Here is a 24,364-nt window from a genome sequence, read left to right as displayed (position 1 = left end):
ATTAATAAATTTAATTTATATAATATTAATTTATTAACCATATAAATTAACAAATCTATTATTTTAACAATTGATCTCATATTAATTTATTAATCACATAATAATTTATCAAATCAATTATCTATTTCCAATTAATATATTAATCATATAATATATTAACAAATCATTTCCTCATAATTTCCAGTTAGTTTATTAATCATATAATAATCAAATAAATCATTCTCTCTCTCTCTCTCTCTCTCTCTCTCTATAAATGTCATTCTAATCAAGTTATAGTTATGAAGGCAACCCAAAAAAGACTTTGCTTCTAATCATAAAATATACCAATTTAGTTATGAGCTTAGACACCTTAATCCAATAACCTGGTGAGTACATAGGGTTTTCAACCCACAATAATGTATCTAATATGTTTAATTATCAAAAAAGTACCCGATTATCCATCCCCATTTTCTTATTTATTTTTCCATAAGGGTTTATCCTAAGGGTCATTGTAGTCGTTGTTGCTGACAGTATTGTTACAGGGATTTCCTCATAATAAATGTTAGTAAGTTTCTTTCTATTTTCATTCCTAAGGATCATCTTAATCATCATTGATGATTAAGATGATCAAATAGACACGAAGTTCATTGCTGCATGCGTTCCATGGGATGGTCATGAATAGTCTGGTGGTTGTCACTTGTACTATGCTAAGTGACTACATCGTTGGTACACTAGTAACATTTCTAAATCGTTGGCACACTAGTACCATTCCTACATCGTTGGCACACCAGTACCATTTCTACATCATTGGCACACCAATACCATTTATAAAGTTGTAGCATCCTATCTTTGCCTATATCTTTCATGATAAAATGACATCTTATTTTTCATCGTATTATGGCATCTTTCACTACCCTTCGTTACCCACTGTATTATATTTATAAAATACATATACGGTATATATAAGATCTATCTTTATAATATTTCATACAACACGTAGCATCTTTTCACATAAGAACATATAACATTAAATTATTTAAATACCTTATATCTATGGGTAAGATAAAAGTAACTATGCACTCACCTGATAAAAAAGTGGGTGACTAATGATTTCGGCAATGCTTTGCTTCATACTTTTGAAAAGACCTAGACATATAGAGTATTAAGCCCTTGTCTCGTTTTGTAATCCTGGTGACTATGATAGTTATAGTCTAGATTCCTCGCTAATCCCAATATCTACATCAAGGTCTATCAAGTAAGGATCAGTCAGGCATGACAGTTGGGAGGCTGAATCATTTCGGCATGTAGCCTTTCTGAAATCTAACAACCAAGCCAACATGACCATTCTAAACACCTCTCCTGTAAGTAGATCAATTAGTATAATGACTTGGAATTACTGATAAATCTTATTTATATGTTCATAATAATGACTTTTGACTATAAATATGAGTTAAACTGAAAGCAAAAAAGTGTAGCTTAACTTACATATGTTTTAGTGAAAATCGGGAAAACATGCAGATAGAATCTCAACTCGAATACTCCTTCTTGTCGAACTCCTAGAGTCCCCGAGACTATACTAAAATATTCTAAAGGTTAGGAAGGATACCTATCTTGAAATCTAGAGAGATTGAGGTAAGTTGTGAGGAAGTAGAGCAAAATTTGAAGGTAATTATAGCCATCCAACAGAGGTGTGACGTGCAACGTATGGTGCGCGTCGTGCACATTATCCTTGTTGGCTCCTATGGATGTTTGACACATGTCATCATCCGGATTCACAGTATCACTCATTTCTAGAAATTGCCACGTGCCACGTGTCAGCTTTTCATGGTTCCACGACACCATGTCTCGGAAGACAGGGGGTTGCCGACCAGGCCACGTGGCGCACTCAGATGCTGCCATGTCATCAACATAGGTATTTTCCTGAAATCTTCGGATACCATAACTTTCACATACTAGCTCAGTTTTCGACGTTCTTTATATCACCAGATTCCTCTCGACGAGCTCTAAAACCTTCATTAAGGTCTCAACACCTAATTCTTGCTCTAACAAAAATTCATATTTAGACCGGTTTAAACTGTTAAAGTACATGCAAAATCTTCATATGAACTTCGTTCTCGACTATCTTTTTATCGATGATTTCATATTCACGAGATCTTCAATTCTCATTTAGATTGTTTTGGCTAACAATAAACCAATTAGAATTTCGATTTCTGTGCCTGCACCGCTACGCCAAAACTTTGAAAAATCATAACTTCCTCTTACGAAGTCAGATTTGGACATTCTCTGTACACACGTTCTCAGTTTAATGATTACTACGACTTTTTTTTAGATCTCTTAGGCTAAAAAGTAATTTATCAAAATTTCACTTTTTACGATACGCAAAGTCATGCCGGTTTAATCGTGAAACTTCGAAGAAGCATATATTCTTCATACGAAGTCGGATTTCAGCATTCTTTATATGTACAAAATCCTTGTCACATATATTATAACTTTGTTTAAGATTATTTGTCCTAAATAATATTCTATTAAAAATTCATTTTAACGCTTATTATATCTTAATTAACTAGCCCGAATCTGCAAGAGTTACATTGGATGATGAAAATGATATAAGATCATCCAAAATATATGTTGAATGACCAATTGAGTCTTTAAAGTAAGTATCTTCATCAAACTTTATGTGTATATATTCTTCAACATGTTTTTTTATATTAAACACCCTGAATGCTTTGGAGATAGATGAGTAACCCAAGAATATCCCTTCATCAGCTTTTACTTGGAAATTTGAAAGTTGGTCCTTCCGATTCAAAATAAAACAAACACAACCAAAAACATGAAAGTAAGAAATGGCAGGCTTTCTACCTTTAATTAACCCATATGAAGTCTTTCCGTGACGCTTCACAATTATGGATCGGTTCTGAGTATAACAAGAAGTGTTAACAACTTCATCCTAGAAGAAAAGAGGAAGACCAACATGTACAACCATTGTCCGACTAGCATCAATAAGCGCCATGTTCCTTCATTCAGCAGCACCATTTTGCTCAGGAGTATGAACTGTAGAGAAGTTATGAGTTATCCTTTTTTCATCACAAAAACTTTCAACTGTGTGATTACGAAATTCAATGTCATGATCACTTCAACGTTTCTTGACTTTACGATTATATAACACTTTACACCATTTTATCAGGGAGATTATCTCATCGGTTGCATCATTCTTGTTATGTAGAAACATTACCTAAGTGAACCGGGAGAACTCATCAACAATGACCAATGAGTATCTTTTACCAACATGATATTCAATGGGAACAAGGCCAAACAAATCCATATACAGGAGATGAAACGAAGCAGTAATAGAACATTTCTTAGGTTGAACAAATAATTAGTTTGCTTTCCCTTTCCACATGTTGGATATAGCTTATCCTTTGCAAATCTCATCTTAGGCAACCCTCTCACAAGCTAGTCATTTGATATCTTATATATAGCTTTGAAGTTTATATGAGAGATTCTCTTGTGCCACAACCAATTTAGGCTAGATTATGAATGAGAGAAAAATCAATGCTTAAGATAGTTATCTATAGAAAACATGTCCAGGATATAGATATCATTGTGACGATTTTCAATGAGAACAATATAACCTTTATAAGCTTTCCAAATATCATATTTGCCCAAATATTATTTTGAACATTTTTATAATCACTTTTAATAATTTAGAATCTTTATAGTTATAATAAGAAATGAAATACCCATATTGCCCATGTATCTATATTGTAGACATAATTGACGTTGGGGAATTGGTAGTCGAACTCTCACTTACTCTATATCTTCGGGTTTAGGTTTCAATATCAGGTTCTCTACCTCCAAAATCTAATTAATCCATTATACTTACAGCATGTTCTTGGTGTAAAAACACAATTAAAGAGAATGACGACTCACATTAACAAATTTGCCCAAAATCTCCAAACTATCAATTTCGCTTTCAATCTTATCAAATCCCCAAAAAACCCTTATTTCCAAATCATTGTCTTTCTTATCCCTATAATCGAAATACAAAATCCCAGTTACTAAAATCTTTGTTTATTCTAATAAAAGTTCTAGGAGAAACTGTTCTACCATTAATTTTCCGACTCCAGGTCTCTGTCTAATCGGATTATTCCCCTTGTTAGGCTTTCCATGGTCTTTAATTTAATTTGATTTAATACATGCACGCTCGATAGATATAACTCCCCTTTGACTTAAGGTTCAAAGTGTTTGCTTGTCAAGCTCCGTAATCGATATATTTTTTTAAACAAATTGGATCATAAATGGATAACCAATATAAACTTTATAAAGATTACAACCATTTAGATATCGTTTAAAAGTGCTTATTTTTCTCAGTACATAAAGTAGGCTTTAGAAAGCTTAAAATCTCTTGTACCTTCTGAATCTAGTATTTGTCATCTCTTATTTAAATATGTTTTCATGGAATATCAATTGTTGACAGTTTGTGCTCAACAGTGTGATAACTTGTATTTATGCTCTGAGCTTTAAAACGTTAGAGGTACATGTTGAAGATGGTGTAATTAATACGACAAATATGGAAGGGTATTAAGGGTATTTTATATTTCTTACAATTATAATTATATTAAACTATAATAAATGATTGTAAAAATGTTTAAAAAACGATATTTGGGCAAATATGATATTTTGAAACTTATAAAGGGTATATATGATATTTAGAAGTTAAGTTGGACAAATATGATATTTTGATGTTTAAAAACGACATATATGAAAGTATCCCCAAAATAATTGCCTACTTCTTAAAATAAGTATCATTTTTACCAAAATGTCAATCATTATTACTTAACCAGCCAAAACATTTAATGATGGAACTAAATTCAAGAAAGGGTTAAACTGTCATTTTATTGGATAAAGTTAATGGTAATTAATGTTTTCTTAATCCGTGTGTTTTTTTGTCCATGAACAATAATTTTGGGACGGAGGGAGTAGTATTTAATGAAATCTTGAACATTTAAATAACTTGGTTACCCATTCCCATTATTCTCGCTTGCAAATACTAAAATGATGATCCTGAGAGATATTTTCTAAAGGATCTTTGACAACACTCATCTATACTTCCCTAAATGCACAATAGTATGACAACACTTTAGACATAGCACCACAGTACAATAGTACTTTGGACACAACACGATAGTACAATAGTACTTTGGATATGCACGACATTACAATAGTACTTTGGATAGGCACGTCAGTACAATAATACTTTGGATACGCACGACAAGTTTATTTCGCATATCTGTCACTAACTTTTCACAACCATTATTTCACACAGCCCTATCACAACCTCTCATTCATTATTTCACACAACTCTTTTATTACCCAATTATATTATTAAGTATAACATACAGTTTGATCAAGTAAGACCCTGTTTGTTTACCTCTTAATTGAAAAAATCAGAGGTAACCTCTTAAAATTTCATATATAGATTGTTTGGCAGCTTCTTATTTTTGCCTCTTAATTTTTTTTAAAACCACTTAATATTTCAGATATGGAATGGAGTCTGAAAAGAAATAACAGACGTATGTTCCTTTTTACCCACTGCTCCTGCTATTCACTTTTACACCTTCGCCTCAACCTTCTTCTCTCGACGTGCACACCTTCCGCCTCCACAGTCTGCCCTCCGGTCCAATCACCACCGTCATACCCTTTGCCTCCAGCTCCGTTAAAACTCGAAGACAACAACATCAGGTAAGGTTTTTCCTTAAATTGATTTTATGTAATCGATTTAAGAACTCTATTTCTTCCTCCCTTCGTCGGCGACACCAGAACCATAACCTCCTCCCATAGTCGATGCCTCTTCCACCATAGTTGCCTTCGCTTCCGTCTTCCCCACAACCACCGCCCTGGAGAAATTGATTTCTAGTTTTGACATCTACAATCAATTTCCAGGTTTGACGTCCGATTCTCTATAAATTAGATGCTTTGATTTAAATTCTGATATCTTGCGTTATTGATTATGTGAAGAACATCATAATTTTTATTTTGGATTCAAAGTTTCTGATTTTTTTGGTACTTTCTTTGATAAAATTAATTATGTAAATAACATTAATAACATAATGTTGTTAATTTCATCATAAATTCCATCATATGCTTTGCAATCAAAGCTATTGACAAAATTGATGAACACCTGCTCTGAATATGAAGCAATTAGGAGCTTAGGTTTTACCATTTTAAGAGGTGTGACAAATGTTCTTTTTTCTGTTATTTTATGAACACCTGCTCTGGGAAAAATTTGCTCTTTTGGTGCTATTTTATGCAAGATTGGTTGCATGAAATGTGTTTGCTTCTTTTTCCTCTTTTGTTTGTTGTGAATTTATAAATTTAAACTTATGATTGATTATTTTGTGGCTTGGGAATCTGAGATTGAGTAGTTGAATATGGAAAACCTTCAAGTACAAATATGCTAAAAGATCATTATAGATATTTTTTCTCAAGGGTTTGATGTTCATTTCTAGCATCCTTTTTTGATGGATATTTTTTCAAGGGTTTGATGTTCATTTTTAGCATCTTACTTTCGAGGAAAGATCATTTATTATGTTTCGATGGTAAATGGCAGGTTTTGAGTGTTTTCGAGAAGTTGAAGGATAGTCGATGATTATTTAGATTCGTTTTGATGATTCTTTAGATTCGTATAGATTGTTTATATTATTAATTTTTATAATTATTTTAGAAGTTATTGGCTCAATTATTTTGATAATTTTGTAACAAAAGTATTGAATTTAAAAAAATAATAATAATAAAAAAAGAAAGGTAAAATGGTTATTTTTATAATTCAGGACAACAGTTCAGAGGTTCCAACCAAAGAGCATGTAAAAAAATTCAAATCTTAAAAATTAGACCCTCTTATAAATTCATACATCTTAAAAATTCAGATACTGCCAAACAGCCCCTAACAATCATATCATATTGTACAAATATATTAAACACAACAAAAACAATGCGCATAACATTTAACCATTTAGAATACTTGTATCTATATGTAAGTTGAAAGTAATTATGCACTCACTCGACTTAGGGGGATGACTAGTGATTTGGGCATCGTTTTGCGTTAGCACTTTGACGTTTCCCTTGACGTGACCTAGATATGATTATTACTAAGTCTTACTTTGAAATTCCTTAATGATAGTCTAGATTCCTCAACAATCTCAATGTCTACATCAAGATATATCATGTAAGGAATAACCAGGTAGGATCATATCGGAGGTAAGGTATGTATGGTATACAAAGTATACTGTTTAGAAATCTCACTTTAAACACCTCACTAAATTCAACCTAGACATCAATCCCGTAAGTAGATCAATTAGTAATATGACATGGAATCACTGACAAATATTAATTATAAGTTTCATAATAACGACTATGACTATAATCATAAGCTACACTGAAAGCGATATAAGTGTAGCTTAACTTACAAAGATTCTCCTGTTAGAAGTCCGGAAATTGCACTGGCAGAGATTCTACTCGAAAGCTACAACTGTCGGGACTCAGGGACCTCAGGGCTTCACCAAAATACAAAAAACTAAGGGAAAATAGGGCTAAGGCGGAGAAAACTCGAGAGAGAAAGGTTATAGGGGTGAGGAGATCGAATGAGAGACTGATTGCAATTTATAGCGCAAAAAATTTATTTGCACGCCACACACATGGTTGGACCGTGTGACGTGGCGATTCCTGAGCAGTGAGGCATGTCGCAATTTGGGTGGGGCGTCAGATGCACGCCACGCATCTTGTCTGTGCACGAAAAATTATATTTTCTGTAAAAATTCATATCTTCTTCATACAAGCTTCATTTTTGACGTACTTTATATTCACCAGTAGCTATCGACGAGATCTACAATGTTCATTTAGATTCCATCGGCTAATTTTGACTTTATTTTAAAGTTATATTTTTAATAGGCTTAGACTGTTAAAGTCCGTTAAAAATCCATAACTCTCTCGTCCGACGTCCGTTATTGACTGTATTTATATCGACAGACTGCTATTAACAAGATATTCAACTCTTGTTTAGATTGTTTTTCCTAACAATCTACCGATTTCAATTTCGGTCTCTCAGCCGTAAACTACTACGCTGAAACTTCAAAAAATATAACTTCCTCTCACGAAGTCTGATTTGGACGTTATCTATATGCAGGTTCTTGGTTTTACGACTACTATGACTTTTGTTTAGATCACTTAGGCAAATAAGCAATCTATCAAAGATTCACTTTTTATGATCCGTAGAGTCGTATCGGTTTAATCGTGGAACTTCGAAGAAGCATAACTTCTTCATACGAAGTTATATTTCAGAGTTCTTTATATGCACATAATGTTTATAACATATATTATATCTTTAGTTAAGATTATTTATCATAAATAAACAATCTTCTATCTAAAAGTCATTTTTATCATTTCTTATATTTTAATTGTCTGGCCCGAATCTGTGGGCTTTACAAACTATTTTAGAAATGAAATTCCTACAAATCAGAGGTAAATATAACTTTACAAAGATAATATAAACTATACACATAAAATATCTTATCACTAAGATAACATATTTAGAACCGTGTTGCAAAAGTAACATTCATGTTGTTGTGAGAAGCTTAGGTCAACGGTTGATACGCTGACAAGTATCAACGTGAAATCGGTTTGCCTCATCAGATTATAAAGTTTGAACTTACAATTTTAAAATGTTATATTAAATTACCTTAACAAGAGTGTTATAAAGTGTGGTAAAAAGACTAAAATGCATTCATGAGTCGTGCAAATGAAGGATGCTAACGAGAAGAAGTAGACGATACCAGGTATCAAATACCAACCATGATAATTAATTTAGTTAGATTGAGAACAAAGCTTGCAACTATTTCTTTAGTTAGAATAATGGTGATATGATTTTATCATTATTTTATGATACTATATATATTTATGATAATATATATATATATATATATATATATATATATATATATATATATATATATTGTAATTTTGATATTTTTGTGATCAACTCCAAAAATTAATTATTTAGGGATGCGTGGGATTGTATTTAAAAATTATTAGTTTTCAAAAACTCAATAAACTTAAAAAAAATATTCGAGAAATAAAAAATGTATCTGAAAACAACTTTTGACTACCTTCAAAAATAATTTTTAGAAAGTGCCACCCTCAGATTTTTTAAAAATAGTTCATGACATTTTCATAAAAAATTGACTATAATACATATATAAGTTAAACATAACATTTTTTAAAAATGACTTGTCGACTTATATCTTATTACCACAACATAATCTAATCCAAATATTTTAACTATTTTTGTTGTCAAATCTTCTATCTTAATAAAAGACTACACAATTGCCACGTGACAATAGCTAAGCACACTCCCATCTAATTTTCTCACTCAAATCATCAATGTGAAATTCCTGCTTTGCATTATGCAGTCGATCCCGCTCAAATGTTTTAGAACTCGATGTATTCTTCAATTCCCATTGTAATCAAACCCATAAATCCGCAAATCATATAATATTTAAGTGATGATCAAGTGTAATCCCATTAAATCATGAAAAGACCACTCCATATATTTTGATATAAACCCTAATCCTCACAAACTTTCTCTGGATTTAGGCTTTACAATATTGAATCGACCACCACCAAGCTCCACCGCCTCCACCTTTTCATCTGGTTTATTTCTCTTTCTCAATCTTCTCTTTTTCTTTGCATCCTTCTTCTTCGACAACAAATGAGTGTACAAGTAAGCTTCAATTTTGGTTTTTTGATTTCTTAAAAATGATTGCAGACATGGTTAAGAAGAATCAGGGAACTGCATTTCCTTTTAAATAAGTTGACCTAACAAGTGAGTACTCCGATTTCAGGTAAATCCCCTCTCCTTCTCCCTTGTTGTCTATGTCTATGTCTCTCGAACCGCTCCTCCTATATCATTCTTTCTCCGTTCATATGGGCTTCCTAGGATGAGCAATTTGGACACCTCAAGAGGTCTAACTTCTAGCTTATGGATTAGAATCCCTTACCCAATAAGGAAAAGAAGAAGAAACATCCATCTACTATTGAGAATGATCAACCACCAATTTTCCTGCCCTTTGATATGTACCAAGTAAGTTATTACTCCAATACGAAATTGCTAATGTTATCAAAATATATCTTGTTCTTAGCAATTTTTTGGTTAATTAATGGTAAATGGATAAAATACTTATTACCTCAACTAAGAAGGGTTGTGTAAGTTAGTTTTCCTGTTTAGAAGGATTTGCACAATTGCAATCGTCGTTTGACCAGTATTACTCGATTTATAGACTGGAGTGGAAATGGAGTATAGGAATGACCTCAGATTATTGGTTTTAAATTAAACAGGTAGGAAGAATGGCTGATCAGTTTGCTAAGCCTCCATCAGATCCTTTTGAAGAAAAAGATGGTGCTAAGCCTCAAAGATTAGTTAAATCATACTCCCAATCTGCAATGTAAAACACTAAGACCAAAATAGAAGGAATCAACTATACACATAAATCAAAAATGGAATTTGTTCTAAGATTTATCTTTCTTTGATAGGTCAGATGCTCCTTATAACTTGCCTTCAAGATTTATCTTTCTCTGGTATATTGCACACATGAGTTACCATTGAAGTGAAATATACAAATATGTAGCTTCAAAATCAACATCAATCTTTGATTTTGTGTAAGAAAAAGTTGGTAATTTCTACCTCCCTTTGATACTATTTTATTACAGAACCCAGCTACCGATGTAGAAAAGAAAATCAGTCGAATGTTGACAAGAGATGAGAGCTTCAATTGCATGGTTGCATATTGGTTTGATCTTCATGGTCACTTATACAAGGCATTCCCTCCAGATATATTCCTCTGGAGTCATCTGTTTCTATTATTACATGTATATGATGACAAGAAATCTATTAAAGTTCAATGAAAAGAACCTCAAACGGGAAAAATAGTTGAAAATTTTGGTGATTTTTTAGTTGCAGCAGATGGTTGTTTGTCTTCAAAATGTCAGACATTCCCTCCTTCCCTCCTGACCTCAAATTAAGGTTTGTAATCCAAGATGAATTTGAAGTATTTTAACATATTTCTACCGAGTTTTTTCTATTTGTTAATGTAAAGATAACAATACTGTTTATTAATAACAACCAGTTTTTTTTAATATGCAAGTTTTTAGCATCTTAATTTATTTCTCTCTTTTTGTATTTAACAAGGGTATAATTGGTAATTTGAAAATCATGTAAATCTTTTGACAAGGATGATCTTCTTCGCCCACTGAATTTTTTTCAAGGTATACGATAAGGAAGAAATTACAAGTAATATTAACATACTTTTGATTAATATGCAGGTTAATATCAACTTACTTCGTTTATGTCTTTTTAAATTTAGGAATATTATAATTTGTAAATTGACCATTCGTGTAATATCTTCTTCTACTTGATGCTCATACATTTTTTATTAGCAATGAGTATTATAGATCGAAATGAAAGTACGATATTTTTATAATAAAGAAATTGAAAGTATGTTGTTGTTTCTTATTATAGCATTTGTCTTTCATTTCCTTCCATTACAACAAGTCATTTCTTTTATTTTCTATTATAGCAATTGCAAATTAGAAATAAAATTTTTCTTTATCAACTGTGGTTTCCATGGGTTTAAACCTAGTAAGGTAATAAACATTTTTATAAAAGTGTTATATAACAAATCCCAAAGACCCCTCTAACATGCTATTATACAATCTATTAAAACCTAGATTTCTAGTTGACCCGGTAGCGTGAAGAGGTTATTAGTCAACCGATTGAACCATTGAGTCTACCAAATTTTCAGAATTTTATTCTAAAATATATGATATTAGCAGACTTTCATATATAGTTATCATTGGTTATATATATATATATATATATATATATATATATATATATATATATATATATATATATATATATATATATATATATTGGTCATTAAAATCATTTACACATAACTTTTGACATCAATTTGTAAAAAAATTATATTAATTTTGATTATTTTTACTTTTAATAGTGATTAACTTTTACATTTTACAATTTATAAATGCACAAGTTGAAGATTGATCAAAATATATCTAAAAGTAAACATAAACAACAATACTGATTCATAAATATGTTCAACCACTAGGTAATTCTGGTTTTGCGTCAACGGTCCATCTAGTTTTTCGGTAAACCCGACCGGTTAATCCGGTTCATAAATAGACAAAAATCCATTATTGAACTGTTTCTTCATCGGTTTCACCCACTAGATCAACCCTGATTTTAAAATGCTGTTGTTAGGTTGTTAGATGTGAGCAATGTCCACCGGCGATTTTAGCATTTGAAAGAAGGAAACATGGTTTAAGGGAGATTGTGGTGGTAACAGGAAGCAACGACAAACCAATAACGCGACAAAACGGTGAAAATGAAGGTGTTTTTACCGTGGTAACGTCATTATCCGGCTGCCATTTCATAAAAACGCTCAGGTCGGCGTTACTCTTAGGCCGGACAGAGTGAGATGAGGGAAAGGAGCGGGAACCGATCCCGCACTTGTGCACACCGCACCGTGGGTGCGGGAAAGGAACCGCAGGAAGCAAGTGGGGAGAGCAGTGTTCTAAAAGGCGCGTCATGGTGGGCGCCAAGGCGTGCCATGGCGTGAGACGCGGCGTCGCCTGTTACGAAAAGTTTCATAACGTTGCTGTTAGGCGTGACGCGTGGCAAGGCGTGATATGGCGTACCATGGCACGTTATGGCGTGTTATGGCACGTGTTTTTTCGTTTGAGACACGTTTTTTTGCTCTTTTTTATACCTTTTCTAATCGGACATACAAGTATTGTGTTTTTTATTAACTTTCTATTATTAGTTGTTAATATAACATTTCTAAAAACTAGGTATATTTGATATAAATTTATATTTATGCGGTAATATAATTATAAATTAATACAAAATCGCCGCCTTACATCACGCCTTGAAAAACGTCATGGCTCGCCATAACTCGTTACGCTTGAGGCTTGGCCTTGCCGCCATGCCACGCCTCACGCCTTTTAGAACCTTGGGGGAGGGGGGGGGGGGGAGAGAGAGAGTCCCGCTCTCTCTCTCTCTCTCTCTCTCTCTTCTAACCATTGGTCGATGATTTTTTTTTCTTTTTTACTCAAACGGCTATATAGCCGTTAACATATATATATATATATATATATATATATATATATATATATATATATATATATATATATTTATTTATTTATTTATTTATTTATTTATTTTTCTTTTTTCCTTCCCTTTTCTTAATCTATAAATACCCAAACATTTTATCATTTTTTAAACCATAATCTATATTTCTCTATATTTCTCTCTAAAAAAATATTACTCAAAATGTCATCATCTTCATCATCCGATTCGACGGCAATAGAGGAGGCTAAGTTTATCGGTTCCGTCATGGCGAAAACAGTTGCATACTATCAAAACCGATTTGGTGAAACATCACGTGCACAACCTAACCTAATAAAGCCGCCGTTACGTAGAAATCACGAAGCCGGACACAATCGTCTTATAGAAGATTATTTTGCAGATGACGCCGTCTATGTTGTAAAGTTTCGACGTCGGTTCCGGATGAGGAAGAAACTATTTTTACGTATTGTTGGCGATTTGGAAGGCCGCTTTCCATATTTCCAATGGAAAATGGATGCAAGGGGAAAAAAGGTTTCTCTCCCATTCAAAAATGCACGGCTTCAATTCGTCAGCTAGCATACGGCATGGGCGCAGACAAATGGGACGAATATTTTAGGATGTTAGAGCGTACCGTGAGGGACTCTGTGTACAAGTTCTGCAAAACGATCTGTTTGGTTTACGGGCAACGATATTTGCGCAAACCAACTATCAACGATATCCACCAATTGTATACGGTGCATGAAGGCAAACATGGATTCCCTAGAATGCTAGGTAGTATCGATTGCATGCATTGGAGTTGGTCATTATGCCCTAACACATGGCGTGGTCAGTACATGAGAGGCGACCACAAAGAGCCGACGATCATTCTAGAGGCTATCGCATCACATAATCTTTGGATATGACATGCATTCTTTGGTCCAGCTGGTGCAAACAATGACATCAACGTGCTAGACCAGTCGCCTGTATTCAACGATATCTACATTGGAAAGTCACACGATGTACCTTTTCAAGCAAATGGGGTAGCATATAAGCGTGGATACTATCTTACTGACGGTATATATCCTCCATTGTCTGTTTTTGTGAAATCGTTTACATGTCCTAACGACCCGAAAAGGAAAAAGTTTAAAGAGGTGCAAGAGTCAGCTAGGAAGGATGTGGAGCGAGCATTTGGTGTACTTAAGAGACGTTGGCAAGTACTAATGGCCGGGGCAAGGTCATATGAGGTGAAAATGTTACAACACGTAATGTATGCATGTATCATATTGCATAATATGATTATTGAAGATGAAAGAATAGCGATATGCCGATACAACGAAAATGAAGTTTTGCCAAATGTTGAAGGAGTAGCCATTGGTACACAAAAGTATAGGGTGAATAGAAGAGAAGTACACAATCGCGACATTCATCAGACCCTTCGTGCTGATTTGGTGGATCACATTTATAGGGCTCATATTCAGCCCCCGCACGAGTTATCTCACGATGATTTGTTTGACGAATCAGACGAGGATTCTGATATGTTCGTCGAGAGTGAAGATTCCGACGATGAGAGTGACGCTGGGGAGAATGATGCAGATGATCAAGGCGAGGACGAAGACGATGATTCCGAGTGACGTATCTAGGTTTAGATAAAATTAGGATATTAATTAATAATGTTTACTATGTTGTAGGTTGTTTTTTTTTTTTGAGGTTTTTTTTTCTACTTATTTAAATATTAGGTTAATGTAATTTTTATTTTACTTAATGAAATGTTTTTTTATTCTTAATTAAATTTTATGTTTGATATTAATTTAATAATTATAAAGCAAAAAAAAAATTTATTTTATTTAATATATAAAAAGAAAAAGTAAAGGAAGAGTTTTCCACCAATTCCTTAGGGTGCGTTTAGTTGCGGAAAAATGAGCCGTTTTCCGGAAAAATTTTCCAAGAAAAATGAGAATTTTGAAAACACGTTTAGTTCGTCTATTTTTCTAAATTTTTCATGGAAAATGAAAATTTTCCGTTTTCTAAAATTACAAATAGGTTGGAAATTTTTGGAAAACTGATAATCATTGTTTTCTATATTTTTCTAATTAAAAATTTTTCTAAAATATAAACAGACACCCACTCCCACCCCATTCACCTCTACCTACCCCCACCTTAACACCCTTCACCCACACACACATACATACCCACCCCCACACACACCCACCCGCGCACACACACACACCAACCCACAAACACACACACATACATACCCACCCACACACTCACCCACTCGCACACACCAACCCACAAACACACACACACATACATACCCACCCACACACACACCCACCCACGCGCGCACACACACACACTAACCCACAAACACACACACACATACATACCCACCCACCCACACACCCACCCGCGCACACACACACCAACCCACAAACACACACACACACGTACATACCCACCCACACACTCACCCACCCGCACACACCAACCCACAAACACACACACACACACATACATACCCACCCACACACACACACACATCCACCCGCACACACACACCAACCCACAAACACACACACATATATATACATACCCACCCACCTACACACATACCCGCACACACACACATACATACCCACCCACCCACACACACACACTCGCACACACACACCCGCACACACATACCAACCCACCTACACACACACACACACACACCAACCCACAAACACACACACACACATACATACCCACCAACGCAGCCACACACACACACAAACTCACACCTACCCCCACCCCCACCCTCACAGACACACACCCATACACACACAGACCCACACATACCCCCACAAACACACACATACACATACAAAAACACACACTCGCACACCCAACCACCCAACACCACCACCACAATCACCGACCTACCACCACCACTACTAACCCGTCAGTAGCACCACCACCACCGCTGCCGCCGCCACCACCACCACTACTGACACAATTGCCGCCGCCACCACCATCGCCTGTCATCACCACCACCGTCGTCGACCCGCTACCGTCACCGCCCCCACCCACACCCACATCCACACCCTACCACCGCTACCGTTTTCTAAAAATAAAAACCGATGGAAAAATACACATCTAAACATGTTTTCTAATTTTCTAAAACTGAAAATGAAAAACGAATAAGTTTAACTAAACGCGTTTTCTAAATTTTTAAATGAAAAATAAAAACGAAAAATGAAAATCGAAAAGGGAAAACAAAAAACGAAAAATAAAAATTGTTTTTCCGTAACTAAACGCAACCTTAGCTTTTAGGTGAGAAAAAAAGAATATGTCGTATGACCCACGAAAAATAAGGGAATTATCCTCCTGCTCCTTCCAGTCTTATCAAATATAAAGAGCTCTGGCCTCGGGAAAAGAAAAGTTATCTAAAAGAGGCCGCTTTTTCTAAATATTTCTCACCTGCCTCCTTCAAACTTATCCTATTTCATTATTCACCCTCCAAGAAACCATAGACCAAAAGCATAGACATAACACATCTCTCCGATCTCAGTCTTCGCCATCACTCAACCCAACCATGGCAACCACAACCTCCCACCGACCACCTCCAAAACCACTCGATCTCGAAATCACAATCGTATCCGCGAAACACCTCAAGAACGTCAACTGGAGAAACGGAGATCTAAACCCCTACGCCATCTTCTGGCTCGACCCCGATCGCCGCCTTGCCACAAAATCCGATGACTCCAACTCCACCAAACCTGTCTGGAACGAACGGTTCATCATCCCTCTCCCCTCCTCCCCGTCCACCGCCGTCCTAACTCTGGAGATCTTCCACTCCAAACCTTCCGACACACCGAAACCCTTAGTTGGAACCCTACGCGTCCCAATCGACGACTTACCTAATCTCGAAGACTCCACCATCATCAGAACTTTCGAGCTCCGTCGTCCTTCTGGTCGTCCCAACGGTAAGATCCGGCTGAAACTTGCTCTCCGTGAACGCCCTTTACCCGATTACCAAATTGCCCCTCAACCTGCATATTATTATTCCACTGCCCCTCCCCCCTCTTACGGTAGGTATCCATCTTCCCAGTCTCAATACAATCCTTCTCCTTCTCTCCCACCCCCACCGCCACCGCCATCGGCGGTAGCTCCTCCGGCACCCTCACCACCGCCGCCACACCCATACCACTACGGATCGTATTCGGATCCATATTCTGGTTATTATCAGGGAGGATACTACTCTCAACCACCGCCTCCGCAGACTCCACGACCATTTATTGATAGGCCCTCCAGCTTCGGCGGTGGTAGCAGCGGGCCTAGCGCCCCAGTCGATTATGCTCAATATGAGCAGAAACAGAGGCCAGCGAAGGTAGCATCGGGGCCAGGATTTGGGACGGGATTAGCTGTGGGAGCAGTGGCAGGGGGATTAGGAGGACTTGCAATTGATGAGGGATTGAGGTATGAAGAGGAAAAGGTTGTGGAGAAAGCTGAGAGTGATTTGAATGCAAGGGAACTTGATGATTACAATAACTATCGGCGTGTTGATTATTGATTTAGTCACCAGAGTGGTTTGGACTCTCGCTTAAAGCTTTATCCATTAATGAGGTAAATCTTCAGCTATATCATTATGGTTTTTATGTTTGTGTATATGTAATTGAAGTTATTAGAAGTTGTGAAACATGAGAAGCAATTTGACATCATTTCTGGTTCATAAATCCACTTTGTTCCTCTTGAAGCAGGATTGATTTGTAAATCTCTATTTGTGCGTTCTTTATGTGACCAGCTTTGTTGGTGAATCATTGCTGTTTTGCTTGGGCTTGTTAATTGTTTATTCAGTCTTGTTTATCGTTTCTCATTCATAGTTGTTTATTGTATGGTCATTATCCTTTCATGAAATTTTATGAACTCATTCATTTGATAGGCCATAGGTTGTCATTTATTTGATTGATTGTTCATTCAAAAATTGAAATCTAAAGAGTTAAACCGAGAATAAGAACCATAAAAAAAACCTAACATTGGATAAATTCATTGGTTTTTACTTGGTCAAATTAGAAATAACTATGGCTTAATATTGGTTTCTGTTCAAGTTTAACAAAGCATTCATTCCATTAATTAGAATGACCTTGACAACTTTATGATGCAAATGGGCTTTGGGACTAAGGTTATGTTTGGCGTACTAGCTTAAAAGCTAACTGTTAGCTTAAAAGCTAACTGATAAATAAAAAGTTAGTTGATAGCTAAATAGCTAACTGATAAAAAAATATCGTTTGATAAAACTGGCTGAAAAGTTATTGAAAAATATAAAATGACACAACCTTTGTATCGTTGCTTTCCTAACTAATATGATATCGAGAAGTCAAAGAATTGCTTTGTTGTTGAAAGTTGTAGATCCATATTTTAGGTTTCTCTTAATTCCTACACTTCGGGCGTGTTTGACAAATTAGTTGGTAGCTTGTAGCGTTTTGTTAAACGTTACATGAAGTAGCATTTAGATTTGGAGCGTTTTGTTTAAACTAAACGCTAGAAGCTTGTAGTGCCGAATGAGTCTTTCTGTTCAAAACGGGGCGTTTTGTCAAACGTTAGAAGTTAGAAGCTCCTAAACACTTTGTGACCAACTCGCCCTTTATAAATTTTATATGATTTTTATAGAATAACTAGAGAAGTGTCCCCCGCTTTGCGGGGGTCAGAAGCCTTCAATGTCGTTTTTTTTATAGTTAAATGGAATTGCGTTTAATATTCATTAGCTTGATTACCGCGTTTGTATCAATTGTAGAGTAAGCCCGTGTTCTTATTACAAATCAAACCAACAAAATTTTATAAAGGGAAACTCAATTTCTTTTCAAAAGAAACCAGAAACCAAATTCAAATCCTAGCATACCATTTCAACGATATACCATCCACAAATAGTAATGAAAAACATAGAAAAACTGTAGTCCCTTAGCAGTTCATGAATGAGCAAATAAAACCATTGATTTGATAATACGCATGTAACCCCACAACCTCTTTGTTCTCCAATCGAATCAACAACCCTTTACCCTTCTGAAAATTCATGTCCACCCTCTTATGCTACCTTTCCTTAATCATTCCCAAAAAAACTGCCATTAACCAAAAGTAAGTAAGTACGATTACAACATCGTACTTCTAAATTTTTTCTTTATCAGAACATATTTTTAAAACTCTACCCAATTATGGCATTGAAAATTACTGTATTTTGGAACCATTTCCGGAAAAAGATATTGTATTTATTAATTTTTTGCAATCTGGCCCTCTTAATCTTTTTTAGCCAAAAAATTACTGTAAAAATGTGATGGGTTTTTTTGAGGAAAACTAAAAAAATTGAGGGTTTATTTGGAAGCATTTAAAAGTATTTTTTTAGATTAACCGTTTTTTTCAAAGTACAAACAACACAATGAAAGTATATTGTTATTCATAGCATTGTACTTTATGTCATTATAACATTCTACTGTCACATTATTTTTATGAAGGCATTGTATTATGAAATGAAAGCAAGTGTTATAAACAATGAACAAATCAAAGGAAGTAAAACAAACAATAGGAACCTTCCGAGTTAAAAAAATAAGTTAGTGACCAAACGTGCAAATTATCCCAAACCATAGGTTCGTATAACTTACTCAATTATGAATAAACTAAGACTAAGCTGATAATACTCGTATATATAGCTTACTTGATTAAGTCAAACTTTTATTAAGATTTTGAAAAAACGAAAAGTGAAAGAGAAAATTTTCCTTATGGTAGTCCTGTTCATGGCTATCAGTTAGAGAATGAACTTTCTTGTGATCCTTGTCCATAAGTTGGCTGATGTTGCAGTGGATACCCGAACCAACATCAATTATTTACCAACTTCATAAGAAAACAGAAAATATTAAAATTTGAAGTGCCTGCAAAAAAAAAAAAAAAAAAAAAAACCTAAAATTGAAGCATAACTCAACATGAAGTTCTTAAATCTGTTACAGATGACACATAAAGTCAAATAATTGACTTAATATAGGTGTTGATATATTTTCCCAAATTGTGTTGTAATTTTCTCAAATTTTTTTAAACATTGAAAAAATTAAAATATTTTTAAAACGGGGCCCACAACCAACCTGTAGAATCATTTGTCTTGAGTGTTCCTTGAGTATTCCCACTTGTTGATCAGATGAAAGATGTGATAAAAAACAAAAAGTTAGTACAAGGGCAATTAGGTAAATTATATTTACGTAGTGTAGGCAAAGATCAAAGTAGCATGTTATTCTTGTTTTAGAAACATGTGTACCATATTATTTTCGTTTTAGAAAAAAAAGTACCTGGTAATATGAAAGAAGCACCCATTGTCAATAATTGGTTTTTTCTCCAACTTCCTTAATCACTAAATGATAAATCGAAACATCAAACAGTAAGAAGCCTTGGTCGTAGAAGCAAGTTGGAAACAACAAAACCACAAAACCATAAAAGACACAATAAGCAGTCTAAAGGAAGAAGAAAAGTATAAGGATGAAGGAGAACAAGAGGCGGTGAAGCCATACCTGCGTCATCGATGTTATTTGGAAACATGGGAGTTAAGAAGACGGTGAACGAAAGAAGGTAAAGAAGGTTAATAAAGATAAGGAATAAGAAGACGAGGTTAGAAGAGATGTGTGGTTTAATTGTTTAAAAAACAAACAATTTCCTATTGGAACCTATTTTCGGCTAGGCCCATTTTTCGAATTTTTGAAATGTAAAACATGAAAGTTATATATCTATTAAGTTCTACAAAATTTTGGATAAGATCATTACAATAATGTATGGATTTTATATTGTTTTTCAAAAAATAGTGTCACTTAGTTGTTTACAAAACGAATTAGCTTATGTTAGAACGTGATTTGGATGTGTAACCTTTTGAATTGATTTAGGTGTCAGTTTTATACGGACTTTTGAATCGAATCGATTTGGTATTATATGGATTTATTACTCCCTCTGTCACATATTTTTGAAATATTTATTCTTTATTCTTGATTTTAATGTATAATCTTAAATATTTTATTTGTGTTATAATTTACTTGATGAAACTTATAACAATAAAAAGATATTTAAAACACAATCTATTCATATATTTTGCATCAAATATTATATATCAAAAGACAAAAATATTTATGGTTAAAGTTGAAGAATAAATATTTTAAAAATCAAAAGTGAAAAATAAATAGGAAACAGAGGTAGTATAAATTATACAAGACATTGTCGTAAATTTGACCGGATTAACACTTAATTATATGTATAGTTTTTGCATAAAATAAAATTTAGTTATGAAGTGTGATGATTCATGAAAATTAATTGTATCAATCTATTGATTCGAGTGTGTGATACCGAAAATACATAAACTTATCATTTGCATCAAAAGATAAACATAAAGAACATTTAAAGTAGATTGTATACCAAATATTGATATGCTATACTTGTTCTATGTTGTAATGGTGTTTTAGTGTAATATTTAATTTAATTAATAATAAATTTAGATCATTTACCAAAATTATATGATGTAAAATGCTTGATGTGTGTGGTTACTAAAATGTTACATTTAGTTTATGATTTTGGATCCGCATATATTCCAAGTTGATGATTTTGATTTTTGTACTAACTACTAAGTTGACGATTTTGAGTTTGTATTAAGTTATTTGGATTTCAGTTTGTATTTTCGATTATTGAAACAAAATATATGTACGAAATATCACAATGGTAAAGTGAAGCAATTGTTTTTTGTTATGTTGTAACCAAAAACTATAAATCATAGATACGAACTTGTAAAATAACAAAACTCCATGTTGAGAGATCAAAATATGAAGTTGATGTAGGCTCGCCAATGAAACAGAACAAAACATTGAATTGAAATTCCAAGAATACGCTCAGTAGGGTTTTTTTAATTGCATAATACACATCTCTAAAACATCCAAGAAAAATAATACCTATAAGTAGTTTTAAATCAACCCAAATAAGAATTAATGTTATTCCAAAAATAATGCCGTAAACTATGGGGATATAGTTCCATGTTTAAGAAAAGATAATGATCACCAATAGAAACATAACAATCAAATCTCTTCCATATTGGGCTCAACTTCGTTATTTATTCTGTTATCTCCTATATTATCCTCCTTGTCTTGGAAATGACTCGTCATCGAGTCAAATTAATTGCCACAACTCGCGTAAATATTGAAATAAATCAGCAACATTGAAGACGGTATAAACATTATAGTGAGCAGGGAGTTTAATCTTATAAGTATTATCATTAATTCGTTGAAGAACCCTAAAAGGATCATCTCCCCTTGGCTTCAATTTCCCGAAACGCCTTGCCGGAAAACTTTTGTGTCCTAAATGAATCCAAACGAGGTCACCTTCTTCGTAAAGAATTTGTTTCTCGTGCTGATTTGCCCGACTATGATATTGTTCATTGTGTTTTGATGATTTGATTACACACTTGTTGATGAAGCTGTTTGATCTGTGTGGAATGGTCTTCTCCCTCAATGCTATAATGCTCAACAACTAGAAATAGGGATAAATCAAGTGGAGTTAAAACGTCCCAAAAATTATAAGTGAATTTTTTTCCTTAAATCAATCAAAACAATCATTCATTCAACTTGAAATCCCATCAGGGTATAAAAGCATGTCATTCAATCATTAGAGTACAAAACAAATCAAGTCATGTAGAACACTAGTGGATGCGATACAATCATGTCGAGCTCTTCTCCTTGGAACTTGAAGTACCTGAAACCATAAACATAAAGTCGTAAGCACAAGGCTTAGTGAGTTCCCCAAAATACCACATACAACACAACATAATAATCAACTAAGGTTATCAACAAACTCTGGAGACTATCAGCGATCGCTAATGGGCGAACAACATGTCCTTTGGCTTAACAACACACCTCTCGGGTTATCAACCACCCTGGGGACTATCAACAGTCTCATGAACTTACAACAGTCCATAAGTTATCAACAACTCATTTCATATGTAACAGAAATCAACAAATAAGACCCAACTGGTCGACATGCATATACTACCACATAGGCAAGTATAGTGAAAAGACTCACCTCTCAGTTGATAATCAGCCATACAAGGTAAACCCTTAGCCTTCCTTCCCAAAAATAGAAATTTGACCAAAAAGATGCCAAAAGTCAACGGTCAAAGTCAAAGTCAACAACCCATAATGTCAACCAATGATCCTCACGTCGTGACTAGCCCTTGGTCACATCGTGACACCCTTAGTGTCACGTCGTGACTATAGTCTGAAGCAAAAATCCAAAGATTTGAGTCCTTAATCCATTAAGACTTTCACTCTAACTTTTCCAGAAGCTAAAAGGGACTCCAAAGGTCCATAAAAATGATTACTTGATGGACATGCATGCCTCATGCATGTCCTCCATCCATTCTAGGTAAAAAAAATAAAGAGATTATACCAAATTCTCATACATGGATCCAATAATCAACTAACTCCTAGATTTGAACATTATCATACTCAGTGGACCTTTAGAATGCATAAAGTTGCCAACTTTATGTATTCCTTCCGTTCAAACTTGCTTAAACATGAAAGACATGTGACAACAACTTAGATCTAACCACTTTAAGCAATAAAGTTTGAGCCTTTGACACTTACAAAGGTCCAAAAAGAATATGAGATGACGATGTTGATGTTTCCTTGCAAGCTCCACCAATAGAACACTTTCTTCACCTTATTCTCTTCTTCTTCAAGCCAACAAATTCCCCAAAAGGTCAAGAATCATCAAGTAAATTAGGTTTAAGGTGTTTCAAAGGTAAAAGGGTGTTGGAGGCTGAAAATGAACCCTAAAATCGACTTAGAGGGGCTTAAATATGAAGGAAACCCTAAATGATCATGGACTTGGGCTGCAACATGTATCATGTCGTGACACCTTATGTCTCACGTCGTAAGAATGGTTCTGAAACACATTTCTCGTATTTTGCTTGCCACGTCGTGAGCACCCAATGGCCACGTCGTGGCACTCTATTTTCTCCAAAAATCAACATTTTGACTCCTTAAGACACAAAATCAATTCATCTTGGAAAACAGGTGTTATTGGAGTAAAAGGGTTGCATCCACAGACAACCATAAGGAACTTTTTCTCACTGTTCGATGATTGGAGTGGTTATATGCAAACTCAACTTGAGAAAGGATTAGATCCCACTGTTTGGGGTTATCACCAACGAGACTG

At 34.5% G+C, this 24,364-nt stretch overlaps 2 protein-coding genes and 2 long non-coding RNA genes across 5 annotated transcripts; 3 read left to right on the top strand and 1 right to left on the bottom strand.

Moving 5' to 3' along the window:
- Nucleotides 1–9,389: 9,389 nt before the first annotated feature.
- Nucleotides 9,390–11,166, top strand: LOC111901311 (uncharacterized). 2 transcript variants are annotated; one of them, XR_002853475.2, is made up of 4 exons: nucleotides 9,390–9,684; nucleotides 9,800–9,875; nucleotides 9,971–10,114; nucleotides 10,741–11,166. It is a non-coding gene; the product is annotated as an uncharacterized LOC111901311 (long non-coding RNA). The 2 variants fall into 2 exon arrangements; XR_002853474.2 differs by having other exon boundaries at nucleotides 10,369–11,166.
- Nucleotides 11,167–13,764: 2,598 nt separating this feature from the next.
- LOC111901354 (uncharacterized) lies at nucleotides 13,765–14,790 on the top strand. Its single transcript, XM_023897212.1, has 2 exons — nucleotides 13,765–14,005; nucleotides 14,102–14,790. Exons 1-2 carry the CDS (start codon nucleotides 13,765–13,767, stop codon nucleotides 14,788–14,790), a joined length of 930 nt encoding a protein of 309 aa, XP_023752980.1.
- A 1,793-nt stretch (nucleotides 14,791–16,583) lies between these two features.
- Nucleotides 16,584–17,961, top strand: LOC111901309 (leucine-rich repeat extensin-like protein 2). The gene has a single exon (XM_023897163.3). It carries the CDS (start codon nucleotides 16,737–16,739, stop codon nucleotides 17,712–17,714), a length of 978 nt encoding a protein of 325 aa, XP_023752931.2. The 5' UTR covers nucleotides 16,584–16,736; the 3' UTR covers nucleotides 17,715–17,961.
- A 1,742-nt stretch (nucleotides 17,962–19,703) lies between these two features.
- On the bottom strand, nucleotides 19,704–21,067 carry LOC111901310 (uncharacterized). The gene is made up of 4 exons (XR_006188580.2): nucleotides 20,689–21,067; nucleotides 20,470–20,531; nucleotides 20,269–20,309; nucleotides 19,704–20,061 (listed from the first exon to the last, which is right to left on the bottom strand). It is a non-coding gene; the product is annotated as an uncharacterized LOC111901310 (long non-coding RNA).
- Nucleotides 21,068–24,364: the final 3,297 nt, after the last annotated feature.

This window comes from Lactuca sativa, chromosome 2 (genome assembly GCF_002870075.4).
Source record: "Lactuca sativa cultivar Salinas chromosome 2, Lsat_Salinas_v11, whole genome shotgun sequence".
NCBI classification, from domain to species: Eukaryota; Viridiplantae; Streptophyta; class Magnoliopsida; order Asterales; family Asteraceae; genus Lactuca; species Lactuca sativa.
The sequence above is the reverse complement of the archived record's forward strand: the minus strand, read 5'-3'. Positions and strand labels throughout refer to the sequence as shown.